Genomic DNA, 22230 nt, shown 5'->3' with positions numbered 1-22230 from the left:
CAGCTGCAGTGTGTGGAGACTACCAGTGTCTTTTACTTCAAGGTCATGTGTGCAATGGTGACAATGTCCAAGAAATAATCTTGCCAGTGCTGTTCAGCGCCTTGGCAAAATTAGGTGATGGATATACTTTAACTCCCTAAAAATCCCATGTCTATTTTCAGACCCAAAAAAAGGACAACCAGAGCTTCAGCATACAGAATAAAATCCCCTTTGCTCTTCCGCCTGCAATTCACTTAGATTAATTAATTAATTAGGACATAGACATATAAAACAGGCTATGTCTGCTTTCACTGATGTTAAAAATAAATTTCAATTAAGAAAATCCATAATGGGCCTCCCTGGATACAAGTGAGCACACAAGTAAACTTTGGGCTCAGATTTAAGTTTTTAAGTGACATGAAATTAATGTTTATAAAGAAAAACAAAAATGAATTGGATAATGTTTGTGGTCCTGTTTTACACAATTCTTTCTTTAGAAAGAATTTTCTTTCTTCTTCTTTAGAAAGAAGGTCTTTTATCCAGTCTCTCTGCAGAGAAATGACACTTTTGATTAATCTTTGATTCCAGTTACCTGTCATATTAGTTATTGTTAACTATGTCAATGTGCTGATACATTGCAGAGCAGATTAATGCTTGGTCCTAGAGAATTCTGGTGGAATTCTATTAACGATAAAATTAATTCCCCGTTACTGAGATACGAAGACTTAAAATTGCTTTATTTAAGATCCTTAAAACAAGTATGTTGTATATGGCAGAGGTGCACAAATAAGCAGCACTGAAACAGGATTTCTGTTTTGTGAATAGGAATAAATCAACAGATAAATTATGTTGATATAATCAATAAAGTTTAAAAAATACAACTACATGTTAGACTTAATCCTCATTATCATGGAAAGCAAATACAAGGAAGACCAACACAAAGCTTGCTGAGCTGTGACATTGTAGAGAGCTTCCAGGGATCAGCTACAGGACCCAACAAGAAGCCAGGCCCAGTAATGCACAACTCAGCAGATAAAGCTTTAAAATACTTTCTATAAATACAGTTGAATATAAATTGTGGAGAATGAACAGTTAAGGTATGAAAAAGCCAAGCCTTGTTACTCTTCATGTAGAAATTAGCCAAAGTAACTTATTCTCCAGTACAGAGAACAGAAATGCAAAGCTAAAATGTCAGAAGATCAAACCAAGCCAGCAGCAGTTCAGTGTGATTTTCTAGGCGAGGGAAATGCATGGAAAGATTCACAACATCACCAGGTCAGAGGAAGGCCACTGAATTTTTCTATGACCTTGCTGCAACACAGACCTTGGAACTTCACTGAGTTGCTTCTCTCACTGAGCGCTGTGTCATGTAGTGAAAATACCATTTGGAAAAGCATTTTATTGTGATGTAAAGACTCCAAGGGACAGAGTGGCCTTTAATAAGCCTTTCATAGAGGTAGCTACATAGTAATCACAGATTTACATTATCCACTCAAGAATTCAGAGGGCAGCACAAGTTGTTCACATCCAAGTTGTGCAGCTTTCTTCTTGAGGACAGTGAAACTCTCCCTTTCTGACAGACATAAGGTACGAGCCTAAAGCTGTCTAATAAAGCAAACTGTAATTGTGCACATGGGAGTTTTATCAGAGGACTCTGAGGTTGTTTTTAGTTTGTTCTTTGTCTTCTTTTTTTTTTTCAAATTTCAAAGTCTTTCAACAGCAAATCTTCTAGTTCTCATTCATGCAAAGCTTACTTTGACAAAAGACTCCTGGAATTGGCCCTTAATGTAACTTTTAAAAATGGCTTCAAAAGTACTGAATCTTAGACTTTTCAAACTACTGTACTATGAAAAAGGAACTCATTATTTCCTAGGCTTTGCCTTTTGCACATCAGGGCAGAACAGAGCAACTTAGATTGGCTGGTCTCTAAGATACCAACAAATTCACCTTTTGTGTCAGAGCTAAGAAAACAAGAAAGGCTGAGAGTAGGAATGTTTACAAAGGGTTTTATAAATTCAACAGAGAAGGCAAATACTGTAAATCAGGCTTTTAGTCTATATAAACCTTCTTGCAGGAACTTGGAAACAATTCTTTGTCTGTTTTATAACATCCCAGCCAAAATCTCATTAAAAACTTGAATGCAGTCAATTCCTACACACTTCAAGAGCAAATGTGAACCTCTGTAAGACTACAGTTTTTCCAGTAGCAAAGCCTCACTGTTTCCCTTCCCATCTCTCTCACAGCTCAGGGGCTGTCCCCATGACAGCTCTGCAGACTGAGCATCTCTCTTGTAAGACCCCTGGGAGATCAAACTCATGCTTTGCTGAGAAACAGCAAAAACACTTCCATGTTATACTCCCATGAAGACATTCAAACATTATTAGAAATCTTTCTCAGCTCATTCCCTCTAACTGCATGGCATAACAGTCACAGATCTTGAGCACCAAAATAATGTGTGATTTGGGCTAGCTTTGAGATTTCTCTGTATTTTCTTATACATAAAAGAAGTTTATGGAATTAAGGTAGCAATGTCACCTTTAAGAGAAGGTCTATTTTTTTTTCCTAAATCCTGAAAGAGTACTTGTAAAATCATAGTATTTGAATGAAAATGGAAAATTTATACCTTATTTTAAAATTTCCCATCTTATTCTTTCAAGCTTTGAAAACAGACTTAAAAAACTAGGAATCCTTATTTTCCAATGTCATTGGAAGTATTCCCAAAACTTGCAATCCTAGAAGATTTTTTTCATTGGCAGGTATTTTAGCATTGTAGAGGAAGGATTGGGCATGGGAACCTCTAGGTTAGGCCAGGGAGAACTTGTAGGCTGCTGAAGGAGAACCTGAACAGTTGAAAGTGGATAAGAGAAGGGGGGGGAGGCAAAAAAGGATTAATTTTCTTAATACCTGCCTAGAAGAGTTCATTCCCAGAGTGATTTTCATTTGTATTGCAGATAGTTTGTCACTGGACCCTGAAGTCTCAAAGGCAAACGTCTATGGTTTTACTGGCTGCCTGTCCTCTGTTCAGTACAACCACATTGCTCCCTTGAAAGCTGCCTTACGCCATCCCAGCGTCGCTCCCGTGACTGTCAAAGGTTCTTTGACTGAATCCAATTGTGCATCCATAATGGAAGCTGATATGGACACAGCAACCACGACATATTCCTCATCAGGTATGTCCTGCCAAGGGGGGGAATGGGGAATTTAAAGGAGACTGTAGAATGAGGTTTCCTTCCTTTTTGCTGTAATGCAATTGTGATAGCATAAATATTGGTACTGGGAACTTGTCTTTTCTCTTAGATTTAGGAATGTTGAGGATGGGCATCAGGATTAGTCAAGGCCTCTTTAAAAGTCATGGTACTGAAACGAAGTTTTTGAGCGAAGTTCCTGGGTTGCCTAAAACACGCCTAGGACAAACAAAAATGTCCCAAAGCCCTAGTGGAAACAGCATTGGAAGTATGGTTATGCAGCTGATTTGCCATTCCTGTCCACTCTAGATAATTCCAGTACAGCAGATCTCAAAGGAGAACATAAATGTGACACAGATACCATATCCCAGTGTTGATGAATCAATAGAAATCATTCAACAAACAAGTTAAATTTGTTCCCACCCTGGCAGAAATGAAAAAACTTTTGTACAAACCCCTTGACAAATGTGTGTGACTTCCATTGAATGCCTGTGCTTCGTTCTCCCAGGCTAAAGAGAAGGAGCACTACTTGAGGGGTACCAGTAAAATGATTCCAATATTGTGTGTATCTTTTGCAATCCTGAAACTGTCCTCTGAGAATCTTACATATTTTCCATAAGTGAATTTGTATGCAGAGAGGGAAACTGAGAGCAGCTGGAAGCATTGTCACCATGAACAGGGACATTCAAGTTGCTGCTTTAGTCACCAGTGAATATGGCAGAATTCTTAATGACCGGAAAAGGGTACAAATTAAGGGCTGTTTTTTGCCCCTTGACCTATGAAACCACTTTCTCTTTTCTGATAACTAATAAAACTGGTTTAGATCATAATACAATTCCTTTGACATTTGTACTTGCATCAAATTCCCCACTTCCTGCAGCTTCTGTCTAAGATATTCAGCAGAAAACAAATGATGCTATTAGCATTCCGCATAGGGAAAAAGGCTGCTGATTACTCTGGAGAGCTGCTGCCAGTGTGCGTGTGCTTCTCCCCACCCCCAACTTTCTTCTCACCGCCTGGAGTCGTCTAAGGTATCTGCTCTGACGCACGGAAAAATTGCATCTTGTGAGTACTGAATGGCCAGTGATACTGAAAATATGAACTTCTTGCCCTGTGATCTGTCACCTCAATGAGCTATTTTTTCTAGAGTTTAGGAAGCAAAACCTGAGGCTCAGAGCTGCAGGACAGAACTTAGAGCAGCATGTAGCATCTTTGGACTTAAATATTTAAAGCATACAATCAGTTGCACTCCATTGTGAAGATTAAGTACTGTTACATCAGAAATGCAGAATTATTATAAAAGCTCATCTCTGTCTTTGCTGTTCTGTGCTCTAAAATATGATTTCCTTCCAATATGATGAATTAACTGACATTACTGTCTCACTATTCACACTGGATTTGATTAAAGCCTGAATAAGATCTTCAGAACAAGTGAGTTCTGAAGACTTCATGTCTTTATATGCTATAGTAAGAGCACTGGGTGGTAGATTCTTGTTTAAAAAAATTCCAATTTGTAGCAAATTATACTCTGTACAGATATACTTGAGAATTACATTATACATGGAAAGGACGCATTTTAAGAAATAAAAAGAAAACGGAGTTAAGGATTAACTTTCAAGTTTACTCCTCATATATCAATTCATCACTTCCCAATTTCTCATTATTGAGCGTCTGAGAAGAAAAATAGAACTTCAAAGGAGATTGTACATGTCTGTGTCAATTTTCTAATGCACAGATACAACAAAAAACCCCTCCAGGAAAATTTTAAATGTGTGAAAAAAGCTTTCTATATTTATAACTTCAAAACAATTGAAGCTATTTCCTTCAGAAAGGAATACTTGTTGTGTTCAAGAAAGTTTCTTCACAGACAGATATGGAATAAAATCCATTCACTCATGGCTCAGTTATCTGTAAACACTCTCTTGATTAGGAAGCACAAAATGAAAGGTGACTTACTGTGGTTTTGATATTTAACAAAGATCTGCAGTTCTCCTTCCTTGCTGAGACACACTGTAGAGCTTTTGGTATTCTGAACTGTACACTGATGGCATAGAGATACTGGACTTCTACTTTGGTATTTTTTCTTAGTATTAAGATACCATAAAAATGCCAGAGAAGATTCAGCTGCATGAATGGTGCAATCTTGAGCTGTCTGTCTACTTCAGCTAAAGAGCAGGTCTTCATGCATTTAAAGTAAAAAATGTCAAATGCTTTCATAGGTCAGAAACTAGACAAAAAATTTTGCTTCTGAAAGGCACCTTAAACAGTGAAGTCCCTGTTTCACTGTGCTAGTCTTGCTGTACCTGGTATTTCCAAACAAGTTGTAACTGGCTGGGGATGTGCTGGGGCAGCCTTGGCTGTAGCAACTATGAGATGGTGAAGTTCAGGATCCTCAGAGGAAGTTAAAAAAGCAGAAAGCATGACTGCAACCCTAGACTTCAGGAGAAGAACCTTTGACCTGCTCATGGACCTGCTTGGCAGAATCCCACAGGATACAGCCCTGGTGAGAAGAGGGGTCCAGGAAAGCTGTTTCAAGGATCATCTTTAGGATCAAGAATGATCCCTCCAATGAGCAGGAAATCTAGCAAAGGTGGTGTGAGACCCAGAGAGGCTGTGAAGTCTTTATCCTTGAATATATTCAAAACCCAAATGGATATAGTCCTGAAAAACTTGCTGTAATAGACTGATTTGAGTAGGGGTTTGGACTATAGGATTTCTAGAGGGGCCTTCCAACCTCAGTAAATCACATCATAATGCCATCAGTTTTATCCAAAAGGAGGAAGATGTCCTGTTAAGGTCTCATGTGAGACCCAGTATTGCTTTTCCTTGGCTTCAAAGTTGATTGTGTTCCCACTGGAATGATTCTGCTATTACATGCCATCTGCTACACCGTAACAAACCCTGTTCTCCTTGTCTCTTGATTTTATTTCTCAGGCAAGATATAATTCTTCAGTCCTGTGTTTGTTGGCCTCCATTCTGAAACTGATCTTTTGTTTGTTCTGTTTTCTTTGTTAGTTTTCTTCCAGTGCCTAAATTCTGGTAATAGTAGCCAAAAAAACAGTGGAGTGCTAAGTGCATTTAGTGTCAAACGTTACATATTCTTTTAGGCACAAATAGTATCTTACATAATTTTTTAGGTAAAATTTAATTTCATGCATTTTTCATACATAGTTAATAGTTTTTCATGACTCTTTTTGACTAATACCATACACTGGATGCCAGATGGAGAATTTTCTCTAGTACAGGAGGACTGATGTACAACAGATGTGAGTTTTTAATTGTAACTGATTTTACTGGCATCAGCTGAGGGCTGGGGTAAAAAATATCCCAGCCCTCAGCATCTGCAAGTTAAATCATCTTGGGGCTGAAATAATGGTTCTTCTCCTCTTCTAGTTTGTGTAAGGAAATAGGTGAGTCACACTGTCTATCTTTGACAGCCATCTTAGGGTATAAAGTACTTGTAGATTCTTGGCCTCTTTCATTAAACCCTAAAGACCCTAAATTACTAGTTTTGATTTATATAACTAAGTCTAAGATACCGAAAAATAAAGCAAGATTAATCTACCTATGATGTACCAAATTATTAGCAATCCTAATGTTGAATTTGGCCCTGTTTTTGGCTTAGTCTCAAAGGTTTAAGATTAGGCTATGTAATCCCCAGATTTCCTTTCCAACCTAACCTTTTCTATGATGCTATCTATATTTATGTGTAAGAATGCATTTTTATTCCCATTCCAGTCTCACAAATGTAGTAGATGAGATCAAACATTGCCAGGACTATGTATTTCTTAGGAACATCACTCTAGGTACACAATATCCAAGCAAGGAGGCTCTTGTAAATAGGCCTTAACCCAAGTGTTCACATCTGTCATTGGCAATTACCATTCATGTTGAAAATTGTGTACTGGAGCTCTTCAGTTGGCCCCAGAAGTCCCTTTTGAGCCTGTAGCTCAGTCAATGAACTGCATATATGGGGAACTCTGACTTTTTGGTATGGGTGTGTTTGATTAGGAATTCTTCCACCCTTACAACTAGCAAAGTAGAGTTGCATCTTTTAAAACATCAAAGCCACTTTGAGGCTCATGCCTTCTGCACTACTTTGGGGCTGGTATCAGTGATGTAGGGAATAAGGAAAAAGAGTCCCTTTTAAGAACCTAAATAGCCCAAAGCCACCATCATTACAAATTCAGGACCTCCTGATGCACAAATATGAAACTTTTGCTTTTTCCAATAAAAAAGTCTTCTTTGGCAATGGCATGCCAAAATGTGGCTAAGTCAGTTACTAAGACAAGGGCATTCAATTACAATAAACCTTGCAACACCAAATTTCTCAGTTAGGCTTCCACCTCTTGCATCAGAAAGATTAGTTTGGCAAAGCAGTATATATACAGATAGCAGAGTGATTCCTAACTCCCTCCCTACATACATTCTCTGTATGATAGCCTAGAGGCTTCTAAAGGACAGAAACACAAATAGGAATCCCGTCAAAGGAGAGGGTAAGCTGAAGAGAAAATAAAAATGTGAAAGTGCAGAAAAGCTGGATTCAGGTAGAAAACATGACATTTTCTGAAAAATGCAGGACTAAAGAGTAAGTACACTGTGACTCCGCTGACTTCCGGGAGGCCTTGACCCCTTGGATTTGGATCTGAATTTGAAACAGCATGTGGACTTTTTGACTCAGAGTTTCAACTGTAGTCATTTATAGACAGAGTACAAAAGAGCTCCAACATCTAGGAGCCTTTAGTATAGGAATTAGTTTCTGGTTTAGATCCAATTTGACCAATGCATTTCTGCAATGGAGATAAAAACCCTTTCAAGAAGCTGTCCGAAGCAGAGGCTGATTCTCTTCTTGGGATTGAATTCAACTTGTATATCTGCGTCTACAAATGTAGGTCAGGTCTAAGTCTGTCTAGAGTCTCTTTCCTTTGGCTTCTTTCTGATACTGTTTCTTAGGTAACAACAAAAAAATAATAATTCAGCTCTGACTGAGTAAAGCTCCCAATAGGCTATTTAGTTCAAATGTCTTTCTGATGCTTCTGATAAACTGGAACAACACTTTCAGATGTTAGTGTGAGCCTTTCTGTTTCCTTTTAAATATACCCTTAACAGACTTTGCTCCTGAAGGTGTAGAATAAAATTGTTCTGCAGGCTCACTTTATTTTTCAGAGATTTCTGGTTCAGTTCTCCAATCCCCCAAATCACATCTTTTGAAAACAGATTAGAATTCATGAGAGTAAGAGGGTGTTTCTGTCTAAGCCACAGAGAAAATGAATACATTTGATACAGAAAATATCTCCTGTTTTGTTTAACCAACTGCAGATCCTTTTGGGAAGACAGATGAAAGAGAACCTCTCACCAATGCCATCAGAAGTGATTCAGCTGTGATTGGAGGTAACTTCATTTTTTAAGATTACAGTCAGAAAATAATTCTGTGAAGGCAAACATCTAGGAGACTTTAAATTTGGGCTCCGTGAAATCTAGTTCAAGGTTTTCATGTACTTTGATGCAGGTCTAGTATTTGCTCTAGTTATTAGTACATATCTGTATCAAGCCACCTAGGTAAGCATCTGCATTATGGATTATTGTGGCAGCACATGATGTTAGGTGTCACTCAAAAAAAAATGGCATTATGGATCATCAAGAACCAGAATCTTCTAAAATGTAACTGAACTCTGTCTGTCTGCCTGCTTGAGCAGGAGATTTGGATAGGATGACTTCCAGAGGTCCCAGCCATTCTCTGATTCCATGTTATTCTGTGATCCAAGATCCAGCTAACGAGAATTGTTTTACACACAACCCTGAGAGCCTTAATGCACTATTCACATATCCTGTATTTCTTGAGCTCTCTCTTTTCAAGCTGCTGGTGTAGTGAAATTACAAGTCATATGGAAGAAATGAGAAACTCACCAGGTCATATGGAAGCATTTATACACTAGGGAAAATTGCCCTCATAATTTCATGTACGGTTTTAATTTTCCTTTAATGGCCTAGAAGACAATTTATCTCTGTTTATTTTATAGGATGCCTGTAGGAAGCTGCCTTTGATAATATCTAGAAGCTATAAACCAAAGTGTACAAGACTCATGCAAGGTTTCCAGAGATAACACAGAAGAAAATATGACAGAGCAGGAACTTGTATGAGCAAACAGATCTAGTTTTTTAAAAGCAAACACACTGAACCAACTTTACTTCCAATGAAAGCTAAATTTGATGGAAATTAGGTCAATTACATCAATACTTGCTGCCTTAAGTGCTCTTTAGGTGACAAAATAGAAATAAAAACTACCAGGGAGGATGTAACAGAGGTATATGGTTGTGTACAGAGTGAGATGAACTGATCTATCATGTCTACTAGCTGCTGTGCATTGCTAATGCATTTTTGAGGTAATTGGGTGTTTTGGTTTTTACTTTTCCTGTCCTTCCTTTCTTACCCCTTTACAGGTGTAATAGCAGTTGTGATATTCATCATCTTTTGCATCATTGCCATCATGAGCAGATTCCTCTATCAGCACAAGCAAGCACATCGAAGTAGCCAGAAAAAGGAGAAAGAATACCCAGAAAACCTTGAGAGCTCCTTTAAAGCTGACATTGACTTGCAGAACACAGTGAGCGAGTGCAAACGAGAATATTTTATCTGATGGACAATGCAATTTCTTCTTACTCTTACTCCCCTAACCTTCCTTTCTTTCTTCCTTTCTTCCCTTCTTTTTTCTTTTTGTATTTTTTTTAAACATTCATTTTTTGCTAACTTGTTTTTCATTTGGAAAAGACTGCCCTGCACAGGAAACACTGACAACAATCACAGTGCCTCATTCTCTGCACAAGAACCTGGCAATCACAGATTACTTCTGCAGCTCAAGAGACCTGTTATCCCACCCTACACAAAAGATCCACATGCACACCTGGCTTCTGCTGTCAGTTCTTGGATGTTTCAAAGTCCCTACATTTATTTGAGGGTTTTGTTCTCTGAAACCATTTAAGTCATCACTTTTACACTAGAGCTGGACCATGTAAAGTAAAGGTAAATTAGCTGAACACATAGCTCTACAGATACTGGGACAGGATAGAGGGAAAGAATGAGACCAAAACACCTGATTTATTTCACAGGCTCATTTCCAACAATCATAAAGAACTGGCCAGATTCTCAAATGTTGTTAATTGATATATTGTCTATTGATTTCAATGGTGTTACATTAATTTATACCAGTTGAGAAGCTGGTATGATGTAAAAGAAAATAAAACTGTCCTCATTAAGCTCCTTCCCCCAAACTCCTGTCCTTTTACTGTAACTTTTAGGCTTCTCCATACTTTTCCAACAATATATGTATCAACAATAAATGTCATTCCCATGCACCTCTTTCACCTCCATCTCATAAGGCTGGCTACGTAGTCCCAACATACTCTAGCATAACTCTAGCTGAAGCATGGAATATAGTAGCTTGAATCTCCAAGGGTTTTAGGAAGCTGCTAGGATTTAGGTGCTCTATATTGTCTGAAATTTTAGAAATGCAGCATATGCCTGTTCATGCCATATGGAGGATTATCACACACTGAGGTTAAACACTGTTGCTGCTGTGGAAAAGAAAAAGTACATAGATGAGAAAACCCCAAAAATAGTTTAATCTTAAACATGACTCACACCTTCTGCTAGTTCTTCTAAAAAAGAAAAAATGAATCAAACTACTTGAAAAACCCTCCCAAAACTGCATGAAAGATTGATTGGTATTTCCTGTTTGTAGAAATTGGAATACCTTCTCCAAAGCTAAACAAAGAGGTCTGATGTCACATCTGAAAAGATGGATATTTTATCAACCCTGTTTGCAAGGAAGAACATTAGGGAAACAAAAAAGATCCCAAGCACTCTAGTTCAAGTGAATCATCTCTCCTGTTTTGTGAAGTCTTCTGTCCTTTCCTGGTTTGAAACAATACTGAAGACTCAGATTCTACCCATTTTACTTGTGCTGCGTGGTTACAGTGTGAGGCTGCTCTTTTCAGTCACAGACATCCTAAGGGTAAGAAATGGAGGAGTCCCACCAAATGAGGTTTTGCACACCCTGTTGTGTCCATGTTATAACATACTGCCTTTGCAGGGCTTCTAAAGGGTATGTAGACTTTGCTGTCAGACTTGAAGTTTTCTGACAGGAGTTGACAGCTAAAGAAAAAAAAGAATCTTATTCATTGCAGTACTTGATAAGAATTAATTCAAGACAGTTAACTGTGCGGCTGAGTCTCTTTCTTTGCCCCACACCCTTCTGCAGTCATCCTTGGATTTCTACATGGGGGTCCTTTTAACATAGGTTAAAATCAAAGAATCACAGTATGAGGTAATAACCCACAGCAAACTTGAGATGACCTTACACATGCAACAGATGCCATTTTCCCAGGCAGTGCATTGCAAAGGTATGTAGATGTTTGTTTGGATTTATAAATTTTTTTTATGGGAGGAGAGAGCAGACAAGGAAAAATAAATAAATGACACTTTGGATATGGTGATTCTTTGCCACTTCTTTTAGAAGACATTGTAAAAGGTAGCATCCAGTGAAGAGAAAGCAGTCTTGGAATTATATTCTCACATGAAGAGGAGTATGTGAGGCCAGTCCCATAACCAGAGCTCTATCTGAGCCATTTTATAAAGCCATTTATATTGAAGTTAGTATTGGTGCAATTCTTCCTCAGCTGTGGTCAACAACGGCCCTTTAGCCAGATGCTGGCTGTTTGCATGACACATGGTTACTCGAGAGTGTTTCTGCATGATTAGATGTGTAATGATGCACTCATTATCTGTGTTCCCTTTATATTGCTTTATCTTTTGTGGTAAAATTCTGGTAAAGCAACCTTCCTTCCTTCCTTCCTTCCTTCCTTCCTTCCTTCCTCCCTTCCTCCCTCCCTCCCTCCCTCCCTTCTTCCAGATAAAATTGCTTTGTTTGGCATGGCAGAGGGGGAGGAATAAGAGAGTTCATGCACTTCTCTGTCCATGTTTGTGTTATCTTCTCTGAAGTCTTAATGTGCTTAATTGGCTTATGAAGAGTGGAATAGGAAGGAGGGCAAAGCCCCCAGCTGTGTTTTTCTCTAGCCAAACTAACAGATACAAAACATCCTCTGCTTTCTTACATGTTAGTGTCCAGGAATAAAATTACTACAAAGAGCAACAATGAAGTGCAAATCAGCTCCAGCAGTGGAATAGCTGGAAAAGGGAGATTGAGCAATAAAGCAGAGTCCTCTCATTTCTTAAGTGACTGGATTGCTTTCTGACATCTTATGGCCCGATTCTGCAAGATGATGAGGTTTTTCAAAGAGGATCAAGTTCTCATCACCAAATGTAGTTATCAGTGTTGCTGCAAACATTTCAGACCCAGCTCAGTGGCTCAGTCCTGGGCCAGAGGGCAGATGTAGTGGAATGCTCTGTGCCAGCCCACACATGGCAAAACATTGTCAGTGGTTGGTTTTTTTCCATTTTCCATTTTTCCTTTTCCTCCTCTAATATAGCCCAGGCTGGTAAAACTTCTTGAAAATTTAACTACATTGGTGTGCATCTATAAAAAGAAAGAACTGCACATACATAAATGCATGCATGAGTATACAGAGATGTGCAGCTATACCTATGGATGCACTGAGATGGGAATATGTTTGTGCTAAAGGGCTGAACAAGTTAACACATTTGCCTAGACTTCTAAATCAGGGTGTCAAAATTCTTCATATTTAAAGGTAGCTAGAAGATAGTCTATGAAGTACCCTAATACTAACTCCTTTTGTTTTTATTGTTTTGTTCTAATGCTTTCTTTAGTGAGGGCATAACTGAATTTCCTTCAGTACCAATTAAAGGTGATTAATAATATTTTTTTAAAAGAGAAGAAATACAAGTATGAAAAAAAACTACCAGTGCAAAAATGCCTTTCATTTGCCACAGTTCAAATTATACATTTTCCCACTTATTGCAAACCATTTCTGCTATATTTTGTTAAAATTTCTCTTTAAATGGAGTAGGGGGTGTCTTTCCTTTTTTCTTTTAGTTGTCATTCTAGATAACATTTTTCAGTAAACGGGATAATACTTTTAATACATAAAATTTCAGGTTTTATTTCATTGGAAAACCTGAGACTATCAAAAAATTATTTGGTTTCCTTCCTTCTCCCAAGATGAGTTTCATAGTAAAAGTAATGGACTGGTATAAGGATAGTAAGTCTCTGATTATTTTTCTTTTGCTGATATGATATGTAACCTCTGAAAATTATTATTGCTAGGCTGGGATTTTTAGACTATGAAATTCCTAAGTATCTTAGGTATGGATTTAGGCACTGCAAATTCCTGTTCTGCAGTGAAGACTTGGCCAATCACAGCCATGCTTATAAAGATATTTAGTCATGCAGTCTGAGCTGGATGCCTAAAAGGACTGTCTGGGAGTCCCAGTGTTTGGCTATAGAAAACAAAGCAAGGCTGTTTGTCAGAGAGCTGAATCTCACTAACTTTCAGTGTGTCATAGATGGCCACTGGGTGAACTGTGGGCTTTCAAAGGAATTTAGTCTTCTGAGGGTGTGGATCAATGCTTAAGTGAATAAACAAGATGAGCATTTGACTCAAATTTATTTCAGTGGAATTTCTGCTGCCTGCCTTGCTGTGAAATGTTTTAATATACTACAGGACATTTAGATACCTTTGAAAATTGAGTTCCATTTCTCTTTTGGAAATAGAAAATCAGTCCTGAGTCAGTCACCTATGTAATTTCCAGTTAGTACTTAATCTGTCCTTATTCACTTACTAGAGACAAGACAGTATGAGTCTTTTGGGTAAATTTTTAACATGTAACTGTTTTTATTTTTTCTTGTTCTTGCCATGACTCAGCAGCACTTAGCCTATGTCTGCAGTGAAAAAGCCAAACAAAAGACACACTTTTCATTCACATTGGCTAAACCAGACTTATCATCTGGGTGAATGTAACGGTGAAAACCAGACATTTAGAGTTGTACTGTTTTCAGATTGTAGACAGTCATAAGATGTCCCTGATATTTAAGTTAAAACTGATAGCCAAATTACAAGCATAAGATGCTTTCTCTCTGCTTTGTTTTAACCTGATCTAGCTGGACTCAATTTTTACAGTGTAAGCCAAACCCTTATTTTAATGAGATCTTTGACTGTATTAGCATTTATCTGATCACAAATTTCACATACTAGGTGAGGAGCCGTCAATACATCATATTGTTTCACTATGGTGAAGGGATATGAATCTTGTCCTAATGAAGTCAGCTATCGATTTTGCTGAAAATAAGATTGAGTCCTAGTCCTATGAAAGCACTTGGATATTGCTTTTGTCTGAGTCTTTTGGGCTTGTTTCAGCTTGCATTTGACTTTACTGGCTACCTGGTTTACACTTGTCAGCCAGTCCAGTCCTGTGGTCAGTGAGAACAGGGCAAATGTCTCAAACATCCTTTAAGATTAAATGAATCACTAGACATGCATCTTTCTATCCATTGATTATAGAGACAGGGTGGTCTCCTGGCAATAGATTAGCTACTTCTAGCAGAATTTGCCTACATATTGGAATTTCTAGTTTTGTTGCTCCAGGGGACACATCTGCACAGGTCTTATAAGTGACTTGTTTTTTTATTGAGATGACAGCTGGGGTCAAGAATGGACACCTCCTGCATCTAAAATTACACTAGACATCTCTGCCTAGTAAATGCTGCATCTACTTGTAGCCAAATGCATGAAAATCAGGTGTGAAAATACTGATTTGAGCTGGTAACAATCCGATATGTAATCTGTGAGGCTAGGAAGAGGATAATTCTTTTTCCAGTCTATTCTAGATCCAATATCCATTTTTTTGCCTCGCATGGGAGCTTTGGCAGATAGCATACATGTACACAGATCCACACATTTCATAATCTAAAGCTAATTCAGCCCCCTCAGAATCCTTTCTAGTCCTGCATGTCTGGTGCCATTTGAGATGAATTAGAGTATCTCTGCAGATCCAGTAAGGATGCAAGTCTCCTGTTGGTCATGTCTTACATCTGCTAGACCCAAGCATATATCTGATACCTGTTGGCTTTCCAAATTATAGTCAGGGCCCATCCAGAACCCATGATTTCTCAATGAGATGAATTCCTGAAAAAATATTCTATCTTTAGAACAAAATCAACTTTCCTTTGCATCAGTGTAAGACAACTAGTTGATGTGTGTCATTCACCTCAACTTAGCAAGAGTGGAACAGGAGGCAGAACTTGACCCCTTTGTGGTCCACTATCTCATGCCATTGTTGTTGGTTGCTGTCACCTACACAAAGGTTATGCTGAAGAAGATCAGTTCAAGCATTGTTCTGCACTGCCAGCTATTCACGAACACAAAGGTTTTTTCAAAATTTATTTTTCAGAAAGCAACACTTTGTAAAAGACTTGAGCAAAGTCTGAGACCTTGTGAGAATCTCTAAGACAAGTGCTATTTCAAAGCTTTCATGCAGTTTTTTAATGCCTACTTATCAAACAAACCAAGTGATACAGTTACATCCCTGCCAAACCAAGGGCCTTATCCAGAGTCTTTTGAGGTTGGTGGGAGGCCTCTTGGTTGTCTACAGTTAGAGTTTCACCATGCCCTTGAAGGTTCTGGGGGTTTTCTTCACAAGTTACTATCACAGCTTCAAAGCATGATTTGTTCCCTTTGGTTCTGCACTTTGCTGCACTTCCTTTCCCAATGAAAGTTCTGCACATCCCCTTTCAGTGTGAGTGGCCCCCTCCTCCATGCTCCTTTTGTACATGAAACTTCTAAACACACTCTTCTTTTGGGTCTGAAGTAGCTTTTTTTCTTCGGTTGTTTATTTTGAGTCATGCATATAGGAGTTTGGATATTTCAATGTACTGGTACTTATTTTTGTGATCTTTTGCACTAAGTTACTCTGACAAAAACAAAAAGTGGGAAAAAGCACACTTTCTGGTGAACTATTGTAATTTGTAAGCTCGTTGTTTGTTGTTTTAATGTACTGAGTCTACAAGCCAAGCTAAGGAAGGATTAAGGCAACAGTTTGTGTTGACAGTGTCACTCAATATCTAGTTCACCTGTTTTCTTTTTCTCTCCTGTTTTCTTTAACATGTGGACCTATCAAATTAGTGGTAGGAGGCAGAGGAATTTGTATTAGAATTCTAACTAAGATTATGATTTTCCTCCTGGCAGTCACAGAAACTGGAATGTCAGCTGGATGTTCAAACGGGAGACTGCACTCCATCATGGAGATGTAGCCACCTAGAGGTGGTGTCCTGTAAGGGAAAATGGGGACATTGACACTCCAAACTACAATTGTGATGAGGTAGTGAAGAAGGCAAAAGCTCTCAGAAAAGTTATGCTGTTGGAAGTTATGCATGGTAAGCATCAAGTGGATATGAGGGTTTCAGGTAGTCTTCTGTGGTTCATTTTTGCCACGGAATGAATTACTAGTTAGCCTGCCAAAACATAGCCTTAATTGTCCTGATGACCTGTAAAGTATCAGAGATGTGCTTCAAACAGGGGAGAGGCAAAGTTCTGGCTGATATCAATCTGATCTCTCCAGTTAGATCACTGGAACTCTCCCAGATAACAACACAAAGGAGGATTGGGGTTGTTTCCCCGAAACAATCCTAAAATTTAATGAAAATTGTTGGGTACAACAGGTGATCCTAAGAGTGGTGTTTGCTTAGAGACTCTCCACTCCCCATGCATTCCTCCCTCGTTTAGGATGCTTGTGGTAGCTTTTTTCTAAACTAGTGACTGCTGTTCACATTGCAACACCATTTGCTTCTCGATATGCTGGCCTTTACTCTCTTCACAAATTTCAATTCCACAACCCTAAAGAGAGTCCGTTTGATATGATTTCTGCATGGGAAATTATTTACTCACTTTTGCATGCCCTATACAGTTCTTTCTTGCATCATTTAGGCGCACCATTTTCTGATGTGTTTTGTCACTGCTGCCAATGCTGAGCACGCATATTGTTCCATAAGAAAATCGATTGCTTCTGAGGTAAAGCTTAGTTACAGCCAGTCGCAGCCTCAATTCCCATTCATGACACAGTGGAGTACTCAGACACCCAAGCCCACTGCATGAAATTTCAGATGGAGCTTAGGAGAGCAAACAGGTACATTTGTTTTTTTCGGACATCCAGTCATAAAAATCTCTACTCTTTGAATTTTGCAAAGGAAATATGTAACATAGACCATTGTAGGTGTATGGCAGTGAGAATCTGTACCTGACCTACTTTGAAACCCACTTTGTGAAAGAAACAGAGCCAGCTTCAGACCTGGTTCTAATCCTGTTTAGGTCAATGTAGTTATATCACAGATTAATTTAGCCTTGGATTGCCCTAGACAAGGGCATTGATGATCTTCTGCAAACTGGGGCTGACATACATGAATTCAAGTCAGGATCTTATATTCGTCATCCCTTACTGCTGTCAACAAGAGTTGCATTCACTGAAATTGTGTTGTCTTCTAGCAGAACTGTGGATAAAACTTGGCATAAGGCAATGAACTTCAGCTCTACATAAGCCCATGACATGGCTTAAGTCACCTTCAGGAGTTTCTGGAAACGTGTGTATGGGGAAGGGTGGTCTGTGGGTGATGTCTTGCCAACCAACTCGGGAGCTCGCCCACTGACTTTGAAAGGACCTTATGGCATTTTAATGGAGTCCACCCCTGGATGGACTGTGGTCAATTGTATCCTACCCTAAAAGGGAAAAAAAGAAAAAAGACAGCTGAGATTAAATATTTGTAATAATAAAAAATTGGCTCTTTCTATAGATGAGCCCTTCATCATTTATTTTACTTTGTTCTACTCAAATTGTATTAAATAAATCTCTCAGAACACTGTTCATTTCAGTAGCAAAGTAAAAAGAAAGACCTTTTTTTCTTTTAATGGTCTGTCCAAGGGTAATGCAAGAGTCTCTCAGTTACAGTAAAAAGCAAAATGGAGATTTAGATTATTCCCCTTTCACTATCTGGTTTTCTAAAGAGAATTCCACAGGACGTTGCCTCAGTCTAAGTCAGTTTTGTAGACAATGTAACATGTCTTAATACCCTGTTTGGGGGATTGAAAAAATTTAGCCTTAGCTTCTTTTGTTTTCTATGGTTACTGTTGTACAGAAGAAAGACTTAACTGTAAGTAATGTATATTTAATAAAAAAAGACTTTTTGTATGATTTTGTGTGGAAGACAAATGCCTCCTCCTGTGTTTTTATTTTATTTTCTAGCTGAATGAACATTAAAAAGTGATGTTTATGGGAAAACTAATATTCAGGTGTTTACATGTTAACTCTAAGCCAACACATCTCACTGGATATTAATAAAAGCTGAAGTGCCCACAACCAGGATTTACTGATTTCAGCTATGGCTAAAAGTTATTGTCAGAGGATATCTGGTCATCACCCACATCCCTGACATAACTCATTAATGCTGGTTTGCAGCACCTATGCTGGGGTGCACAAGGGCACAGATGCCCAAGGGGTTAAAAGTTGTATCTGCAGACATGCTTTGGATCAGGTTAGAAAACATGCCTCGTCATAGCTCTATAGCTTTCCAGGCACCCATGCACACATATGTGTGCATACACATATGCTCTCTCCCCAGCCTGCCATGCATTAATACCAAGTGTGTCCTGCTTCATCCCTCACACAACAACCACACTTCTGGCTGTCACAGGGATCACACTCACACCCCACTGCCTTCACACGTATCCCTAGAATGATAAATGGGACATGGCTCACTCTCAGTGATTCTGTCTTGGCTTTATGCTTTTGGTTTCACTGATTATTTTTTTCCCTTCCATGGAAACTGAACACATAAATCTCTTAGTCCCCTTTGAAAACCACAGTGTTTGATATTATTAACCAAGAATCAGTATACACTGACTTAGAAAACAGCACATCCTAGTAACTAGAAAGAGGAAGACTCTTTTTCAACAGTCTTACATGCTTAGATCTGCTGCAATTTCCACCCTAAACTTGTAGTGCTTACACATTCTAAAGACCTTCATATTATCAGGGGATGGGTCTCATTACCCTCTCTGTGAGTTTTGGTTTTTCCCCTTCATTTCTGGACAGCCTACCATTCAGAAGGCAGGGTTAACAAGTCCTGCATGGTGTGCTATCTGGTGGGACAGCTTTGAAGGACATAGCTTGGGGTTCCACAGGCAATGGTGCACAATGCTCATCTCATGAGCTGATCCAGCCTACCGCAGGCATTCTGGCCCACAGCCAGCCATGCAGCATGCAGGCACCAAAGCCATCCTACCCAAGAGAATGCTCCTGGTGTTCTCTTGTCCCTGGTGGTTGCAGAAGGCAGGATTAGATATCACTTGACTTAGATGAAGCTTCAAGTTATAATTAATCCCACACCAAGTTGCTTTTCTTGAAATAAAAAGAGGAAGCAGGAGCTATATAAATCTTCCAGCCTTTCTTCTTCATAGCTAATATAGCAGGAGCAGTAACCTCATGAAGCCTTGTAAGGACAGTACAGACTCCTACAATTTTATTTTTACTCCAGCCCTTGGAAATTAAGTTTGCATGGTTTACAGTCTGGAAATATCAGTGTGAATTGTTTTCTGTTTATCTGAGTGGAGAGAAAGAAACTATTTTCTTCTTTAACACCTTAGGTGGCTGCTTTACCCTCCCCCATGATTTTGGTGTGGTTTATTGGTTTTGGTTTTTTTAAAGCATTATTCTTCTTTCTTTATGAACAGGAATGTGATGGGTTAAAGACATTATTCAGAAGGTTACATTAAATAATTGCTCTAGTGTAATGGAAATGCATATATCTATTTGGCAGCCTGACAAAACATCATTTCTTGCAGTTTATAGTTAGTTAGCAGTGTCTGCGAGACGGGACAAGATATCATGGTAGGTTGCGGTCAAATCTTCCTCAGCACCTGGTGTCCTTTTCTGTCAGGCAGAATTTTAAAAATAAAAATCTCTTTTGCAACTTTCACAGGCAGCAGGTGTTTTATGGTAAAGCTTTATTCCTTCAACCAAGGGCCCCAATGCAAATGTATACAGGCAAATACCATTAAGTGAGCACTGCTGTGAAAGAAAGGCAGGAGAGCCCTGCTATAGTCAGCCGTGGTATTTTTCTGCTTTTTCCCCCACAGCGTGAGTACTAGGCTGCTGCAGTCAGTGCTTATTTTTCTATACCTGTTAGCCTAGCAAGTAATCATGAAAAGCAGCTATACAAGGTCATATTGTTCTTCCAAACCCCCATACAGGTGATGTCTATATTTTACTCCTCTTAGCTTGAGATCATTCAGCTTCCTTTCTCAAAGCCTAAGCTAAATAGCCTTTGCCTCAGTTTAAGCCCATTACAACTTGTCCTATTGCCAAAGGAATGGAAAGGACAGCTATACCCCTTCCTGTCATGCAGCAGCCCTTTTTGTCTATTTGAGTATCTGCTTAGGTGTCTTATCCCTCCAGCTCTCCACACTTTTCAGCTCCCTTGATTTCAGACAAACCAACCCTACTCCCCTTACATCTTTCCTTGAATTTTTTTTAACCTATATAATCAAAGAAAACAGCCTGGTAAGAGCTCAGTGTGTAATTTTACCAGTTGGGGTGTCAAAATTCACTGTAGAACAACTAATCTATAGATTGCACTTTTTTCTCTACCCCAAATTATTTTCTTTAGCCCTACTCCCTGCACCCTTCTCTTCGGTGACAGTGACCAAACCACTGCGAAGCCAAAACATTGATGGGGCACCAATAGGATGACTTAGAGCCTACTACAAACAGCTCACGCACAAGTCTCACTGTGGGAAAAAATCTACCACGTGATGGAGTACAGTGCTTCTACCTCATTAGGAGCTACAAAGGGGTGGTCAGTTGTCCAGATGACTAGTTCATTCCCAATTTGCAATGTATTGGGCAACAGGAAATTAGGAACTGACAGGTCTGTTAGACCTCAGCTTTATCCTTCACTTAATAAGGAGACTATATCCAAGTACAAGGTGGATGTTGGGACTCTGACATTACTAAGCTACAGCTACACAGAAAAAAAATCTTTAATGTGGAAGGGAAGTGGATATTTTGTGTGTTACAGACTTTATTGTAAAATAATGTGTAATAAACAGGACAAAGCAGGAAATGAACAGGATCTGATGGAGAAAATGTGTGGATGATGAATGTGTGAAAGGCAACAAGCTGCTACATAACAAATGAGGGATTCAGTATGAAATAGTTCAGCTTCAATAACCTAAGTTAGCAGTTTGCTAGCAAGTTTTTATGGTTAAAATGAAGCACGTTTTTCCCAAGTGAATGGTTGTGCACTTGAGCAGACAACTGGCCTTGGGGTAGGAATGTGGGTGTTAACAAAAGAAGTGATGTGTACAATGGACTTTTTTTACTTCCATATGGACATCAGAGCTAGGCAATGGCCCTAGGAGATGTTGCCTAAAACATAATAGTTCTCCTGATGAAACGACTGCTGGAGACAGAGTGACAAAAGGATTTTTGAAATTTTTTTTACTGGCAACTGAGAAAATTTCTATTTCTTTTAAATTTCAGATCTCACCCTAATTCTTTCTTGGAACCTTCTATTCTTTAAGGTCATCCCTCACCTGAATTTGGTTGGGGAACAAGAAAACCAGGAATGTTCCTCTATCTCAGCCACAGTATGGCATGGTAAATAGTCACATGGAAGGCCTGTAGAAGTTCTCTGCCTCAGGATGCTCTGAACCTGTATATGTGTGCAGTCCTCCATAGGTAGGGTATGCCTGAGCTTTATGCAAAAGATTGATCAAGACCCACAAGTAAGGCCTGGTTTTAGTTATATACAAACACACACAACTCAAGTTCCCTGTTAACGCCAAGTATTCTCACGGTCCCCACCCTTCCTCCGTTCTTGTGCAGGACCCTTACAAGCTGATCCAGAGGCTTCTCAGCATCATCAAGTTAGAGAAATTCTGTAGACTAAAGGAGAGTCCAAAGGGAATTAATCTACCTGCTAGGACAGATGATGGTCCTGGGATCTGAAACACAGCATATCACTGTGAGACACTACAGTAAGAAAGATGACCAGTGATTCCTCCAGACCAGTATTGTTTTATATATGCATATACAGATATACAG

The 22230-nt window shown here is 38.9% G+C and overlaps 1 protein-coding gene across 1 annotated transcript in view; it reads left to right on the top strand.

Annotated features, from left to right (window-relative positions):
* Positions 1–10822, top strand: part of LOC103802253 (contactin-associated protein-like 5) — a gene marked incomplete at its 5' end in the record, with an annotated part of 207327 nt that extends 196505 nt beyond the window's left edge. The window contains 3 exons of the mRNA XM_009074706.1: positions 2931–3149; positions 8484–8555; positions 9606–10822. Of these exons, the coding sequence (XP_009072954.1) occupies positions 2931–3149; positions 8484–8555; positions 9606–9802 (488 nt within the window). The remainder of the gene's footprint in view (positions 1–2930; positions 3150–8483; positions 8556–9605) is intronic.
* Between the last annotated feature and the right edge of the window lie 11408 nt (positions 10823–22230).

Source organism: Acanthisitta chloris, unplaced genomic scaffold, assembly GCF_000695815.1.
Source record: "Acanthisitta chloris isolate BGI_N310 unplaced genomic scaffold, ASM69581v1 scaffold1735, whole genome shotgun sequence".
Taxonomy (NCBI): Eukaryota; Metazoa; Chordata; class Aves; order Passeriformes; family Acanthisittidae; genus Acanthisitta; species Acanthisitta chloris.
The sequence above is the reverse complement of the archived record's forward strand: the minus strand, read 5'-3'. Positions and strand labels throughout refer to the sequence as shown.